Here is a 6418-nt window from a genome sequence, read left to right on the forward strand (position 1 = left end):
AATTTGACAGAGCTTGAAGAATTTTGAAAAGAATAATGTGGAAATATTGTACATTCCAGGTGTGCAAAGCTCTTAGATTTACCCAGAAAGACTCACAGCTGTAATCGTTGCCAAAGGTGATTCTAACATGTATTGACTCAGGGGTGTGAATACTTATGTAAATTAGATATTTCTGTATTTCACTTTCAATAAGTTAGCAAAAATGTCTAAAAACAGATTTTTACCCTGTCATTATGGGAGGTTGTGTGTAGATGTGTGAATTTTTTATTTTATTTCATCCATTTTGAATTCAGGCTGTAACACAACAAGATAAGGAATAATTCAAGGGGTATGAATACTTTCTAAAAGCACTGTATATACAGGGAGTACACGTATCGAGTCGATGTGCAGGGGGTACGAGGTAATTGAGGCAGATATGTTCTGTACATATAGGTAGGAGTAAAGTGACTAGGCAACAGGACAGATGATAGACTGTAGCAGCAGTATACTGTAGGTAGGAGTAAAGTGACTAGGCAACAGGATAGTTATTAGACTGTAGCAGCAGTATACTGTAGGTTGGAGTAAAGTGACTAGGCAACAGGATAGATAATAGACTGTAACAGCAGTATACTGTAGGTAGGAGTAAAGTGACTAGGCAACAGGATAGATAATAGACTGTAACAGCAGTATACTGTAGGTAGGGGTAAAGTGACTAGACAACAGGATATATAATAGACTGTAACAGCAGTATACTGTAGGTAGGAGTAAAGTGACTAGGCAACAGGATAGATAACAGACTGTAACAGCAGTATACTGTAGGTAGGAGTAAAGTGACTAGGTAACAGGATAGTTAATAGACTGTAACAGCAGTATACTGTAGGTAGGAGTAAAGTGACTAGGCAACAGGATAGATAATAGACTGTAACAGCAGTATACTGTAGGTAGGAGTAAAGTGACTAGGCAACAGGATAGATAATAGACTGTAACAGCAGTATACTGTAGGTAGGGGTAAAGTGACTAGGTAACAGGATAGATAATAGACTGTAGGTACAAGTAAAGTGACTAGGTAACAGGATAGATAATAGACTGTAGCAGCAGTATACTGTAGGTAGGAGTAAAGTGACTAGGTAACAGGATAGATAATAGACTGTAACAGCAGTATACTGTAGGTAGGGGTAAAGTGACTAGGCAACAGGATAGATAATAGAGTGTAGGTACAAGTAAAGTGACTAGGCAACAGGATAGATAATAGACTGTAGGTACAAGTAAAGTGACTAGGCAACAGGATAGATAATAGACTGTAACAGCAGTATACTGTAGGTAGGGGTAAAGTGACTAGGCAACAGGATAGATAATAGAGTGTAGGTACAAGTAAAGTGACTAGGCAACAGGATAGATAATAGACTGTAGGTACAAGTAAAGTGACTAGGCAACAGGATAGATAATAGAGTGTAGGTACAAGTAAAGTGACTAGGCAACAGGATAGATAATAGAGTGTAGGTACAAGTAAAGTGACTAGGCAACAGGATAGATAATAGACTGTAGGTACAAGTAAAGTGACTAGGCAACAGGATAGATAATAGACTGTAGGTAGGAGTAAAGTGACTAGGTAACAGGATAGATAATAGACTGTAACAGCAGTATACTGTAGGTAGGAGTAAAGTGACTAGGTAACAGGATAGTTAATAGACAGTAGCAGCAGTATACTGTAGGTAGGAGTAAAGTGACTAGGTAACAGGATAGATAATAGACTGTAGCAGCAGTATACTGTAGGTAGGAGTAAAGTGACTAGGCAACAGCATAGATAATAGAGTGTAGGTACAAGTAAAGTGACTAGGCAACAGGATAGATAATAGACTGTAGGTACAAGTAAAGTGACTAGGTAACAGGATAGATAATAGACTGTAACAGCAGTATACTGTAGGTAGGAGTAAAGTGACTAGGTAACAGGATAGATAATAGACTGTAGCAGCAGTATACTGTAGGTAGGAGTAAAGTGACTAGGCAACAGGATAGATAATAGACTGTAACAGCACTATACTGTAGGTAGGAGTAAAGTGACTAGGCAACAGGACAGATAATAGACTGTAGCAGCAGTATACTGTAGGTAGGAGTAAAGTGACTAGGTAACAGGATAGATAATAGACTGTAGGTAGGAGTAAAGTGACTAGGCATTGCCCAGATGATGATGCCAAGGGCGAAGATGTCCGCCTTGGCTGTGTAGTGGCCCTCCCACACCTCGGGTGCCATGTAGAAGTCTGAGCCGCATGCCGACGACAGCCAGAACTTGTTGACGTTGACAACGTTTTTGTTCTTGTCCTCGCCCTCGTCGTCCTTCCCAGCACCCCCCAGGCCGGCACACACCTTGCTGAGGCCGAAATCGGCGACTTTGAGAACTGGTGTACCTGACTTTTCAGAGATGAGGATGTTGTCAGGCTTGAGGTCTCGGTGGACAATGTTGTTTTCATGCAGGAAGGCCACGGCACTGGTGAGCTGGAGCATGAAACTGTTGTTGGTCAGCGGGTCAGGTCGTCGCGACAGGATGAACTGGTTCAGGTCTCCACCTTCACAGAACTCCATGACGAACCAAAGGTAGCAGGGCTCCTCTGGGTGGCTCAGCACTCGCTCACCTGCAATGGATGGACATGAATAAAAAAAAGTGCAGCAGTACTAAACAGTAAAATGAACCCCTGCCTAACAGAACCATGGATACCACATGAGCCAATACTGTGAAAAATAAAGGAAATTATAAACGGATGAATGATTAGCTTGACAAAAAGACAATCATGAATAGGTAATGAAGATGTTTCCTTTTCTGATCACAGTTTAATATCCAAACTGGAAAATATTACAAAATTGACACATAAGATGCTTTAATTACAAACTCCATCGCTTCAGCTGTACTATCACCATATAGGACATTTCAGTCATAACAAAGGGGTTTGGAGTAGCTTGAATGTTCTCCTTTGTATACTGTCAACACAATACCAGCTAACAGGAACAGATATGACTATGGTGCGACACAAACTTCTTATAAGCCTAATATTACCTAGGCCTACATTAATACATATTAACCTAGGCTATATTATAGACAGTGATCTGTGCAATTGCTTTCTTCACTATTCCTCTGTTACTTGAACAACAATCTAACCTTGAGCAACTTTATCCATGTGACAAAGCATGACCTCAAGAAATCAGTAGGAATGTTTATCAAATGGATACCCATTTAAAGACAAACGGGCTGGGTGAAAGGATTAAACAACATTACTGAGGCAATCAAATCAGCTGATTGATCAGCTGATCACAAACTGTGATCCTATCATAGGTACTAATTTGAATACAAACAAGAGAAACTACTTCAAATGACAAGGAAGTTGAACTTATGAGTGGAAAGAGTGGTAGAGAATGCATTCATAGCAAACTGTCAAGACCTTGACCCACTATAAAATACAGCAATTATGCCTACCAGAAACTAGGGCTGTGACAAATGAAAACACGAAGCAGACCTTATTCTTTGGTCCTTTAAAACCTGATACATATTGTGTGCCCTACCTGGGGACAATAAATAAATGTGACTGATGACACCATAATTAATGTTTGTTTACAACATTAGGGCTGTTAAAACCTTTTCATGATTTATTTCCTTGCCACAATACTAATGAGTATCACGATTACCGGCATCGTCCCGGTCCTACCTGAAAACAGGATAAAATGATCTACGTGTGAAGAATGAGAACCTCAATGATTATCTGTCCTCTGTGGATAAATTATCCCACTTGAATAAGTATTTGGAATACTGATTCCATCACCAAATCAAGTGGTATAAAACTGTACGAAAGTAAACGTAAGGCTTCAGAAGAAAAAGCAAATCGACATTCTATACTGTATTGAAAAACAATATTTCAGGGTGAACCCTATGGCTTACAGAGTATGGTATGACCTGGCTAATAGCGCTTGCATAACAGAGAGGGCCAGCATTGTGACAAGAGGGCGACACAGCCATTAAAGAGACTTCCATTTAGTGAGCCAAGAAGACAAGACTCACAAAGACTCCCAATGAGAGCTGGTACGTGACACCAACTCACGTATCTCAAATGGCTTTGCTCAAAAACATTCAGATCGAAGTATTCACGTAAACAAAAAACAGCTCCCAAGACTGGACAATAACTGATACAATGAAGCCGCAATTGCAACATCGTTTCCAAGCATTTCACTTCAACCTGACCTGGGCTATACCGTCTCGACTGATAATGAAAATGACCGGTGAGCGTCAAAATGTAAGGTGTTCATACTACTAGAATATTAAAAAAGGCCCAATCTAGTGGATATGATAAATCAATGGCTTGACAAAAAGAGGCCACTATAATACATCTAAATTAGGTTACATCATCACTGGAGGAAAAAGAAACAAAGAAAAAAATATATTTAAAAAAATCGCTTCAACGCATTGATTTCATTTTACACTTTCGTTGAACTGAATAGACAATGGAACCGAAACAAAATGCCCACCATATACCATAGGACAACTGCCGGCAGAGAGAAATGACGTAACGTGAATTGAGATATATATATATATATATATATAACTATATGGAACTGTGATTTCCACAAAATCATTATAGGCTGGATACCTTTTAATGAAGTCTCCACCAACCGCAAGTACTGCTTGGATCGCTTGTTCCCATGACTCATTTTCTGAGCCATACCGTTTCTTTGTAGCACACATTCTTCCAATTGCACCACATTCTCGTGTCTTTTCTCAAGGCTAGCCAGGGCCCAGAATTCTGCCAAGGCAAGCTCGACATTTTCTGGTGCATCGCATCGAAGTTTCTTTACTGCAACGCTTGCACCCGACCTCCGTGCAATCGCTTCATAGACCACGCCATAGCTGCCCCTTCCGACCTCACGGAGTAAACTGTACCGCGGAGCCATGACCTTTCGCTCCAAACTCCAATTTTTGATAAAGCCAGCGTCATCCTCCATGGCATCATTGTCGTCTGTATTCCCAACACTCAAAGATCTTAGGACGTTTGCATTTTCCCTTTTCGCAGACGCATCTTGCGTACCAGTTCTTTTGGCTCTCACACTCCTCGCCCGTCTACGTCTGTTGTCACCTGTATCCATGGATGTCTTCACGTTAAAAGCGAATACACGAGGAAATTAGGTATACACTGCTTTCCTTTCATACCTTTCGACTAAAAAGCAAACGAGCGCTTGTTATTTATACACCTTCCAATGTTTGTGAGGATGATTTGATTACACTGCTCAATGCCGTTATCGCACACAATCAATGTTTGAGCCTAGCGGAGCAGATATTCAAGGAGGGGAGGGCAAATCTAAAGACTATACCATTCTGTTAAAGTAGGGGTGTAGGAATGAGGTAATGTGAAATTAACACAATGATTTCTCTGCTGTTGCTGGTTTAAACATTTGCCAGTGAATGCATTTCCAGTATAAAACCTCCAATAAACTAGGCCTACATAACAAATTGCGCAACAGCAAACGTTATTTCTAATTGATAAGAATGATGCTGGCATTGCTAACAGGAGGGTCTTTCTTCAGTTCGGCTTCTTGAAATAGGTCCAATGCCTTTAAAACAGCCTACTTTTATCAACAATTAAATTACGCAATAGAACTCATACTTTGGATGAAAATTGCGTGCACATCCGGGACAATCATCTTACAATTTGATCAATATCAATAATCACAGTAAAAGAGTAAAATACAAAATAACAAGTAGTCCTAATATAAGTAAATAGAAGAGGTAGTATGCATATAATAATGGGATGTATTTACAAATATAAAGTGGGTTGTTTTTTAACCTTTATTTAACTAAGCAAGTCAGTTAAGAACAAATTCTTATTTACAATGATGGCCAAACCCTAACGACGCTGGGCCAATTGTGCTCCATCCTATGGGACTCCCAATCATGGCTGGTTGTGATACAGCCTGGAATCGAACCAGGGTCTGTAGTGACACCTCTAGCTCTGAGAGGCAGTGCCTTAGGCCGCTGCGTCACTCTGGAGCCTGGTAGTGACAAATGTTATTTGTTACATGCTTCTTAGATTGTAGACTAACAGTGAAACACTTACCTATGGGTCCTTTTTCAACAATGCAGAGTTAAAGATAAGATAAAAAGTCCCCCCCCCCCCCCCAAATTATCAATAAAAAAAAGAATAATCTTTGAAATAGTGATACAAGGAATATATACATAGTGAATAACGAATAAAAATAATTAGCAAAAATAACATGGCTATATACTGTATAGGGAGTAGAAAACAACATGGCTACAGTGCCTTCAGATAACTTTTTTCAAATGTTGTTGTGTTACAGACTGAATTTATAATGGATTACATTTAGATTTCTTTTGTCACTGACCTACACACAATACCCCATAATGTTAAAGCTGAAATGTGTTGAGTTAATAAGTATTCAACCG

General features: G+C 39.7%; 1 protein-coding gene across 1 annotated transcript; it reads right to left on the reverse strand.

The window, feature by feature from the left end:
- Window positions 1–1963: 1963 nt before the first annotated feature.
- On the reverse strand, window positions 1964–5295 carry LOC145862643 (serine/threonine-protein kinase 35). Its single transcript, XM_082967670.1, has 2 exons — window positions 4611–5295; window positions 1964–2609 (listed from the first exon to the last, which is right to left on the reverse strand). The coding sequence occupies exons 1-2, from the start codon at window positions 5101–5103 to the stop codon at window positions 2041–2043; spliced, it is 1062 nt and encodes a 353-aa protein (XP_082823796.1). The 5' UTR covers window positions 5104–5295; the 3' UTR covers window positions 1964–2040.
- Window positions 5296–6418: the final 1123 nt, after the last annotated feature.

This window comes from Salmo salar, chromosome 22, assembly GCF_965601325.2.
Source record: "Salmo salar chromosome 22, fSalSal1, whole genome shotgun sequence".
NCBI lineage: Eukaryota > Metazoa > Chordata > Actinopteri > Salmoniformes > Salmonidae > Salmo > Salmo salar.

Bases quoted from the DNA above. Each gene is read 5' to 3' on its own strand.
- LOC145862643 (XM_082967670.1), bottom strand. From the start codon at position 5,103: ATGGATACAGGTGACAACAGACGTAGACGGGCGAGGAGTGTGAGAGCC. The intron at 2,610-4,610 runs GTATCCAGCCTA...CATCCATTGCAG, and splicing joins GGTGGAGACTTCATTAAAAG to GTGAGCGAGTGCTGAGCCAC.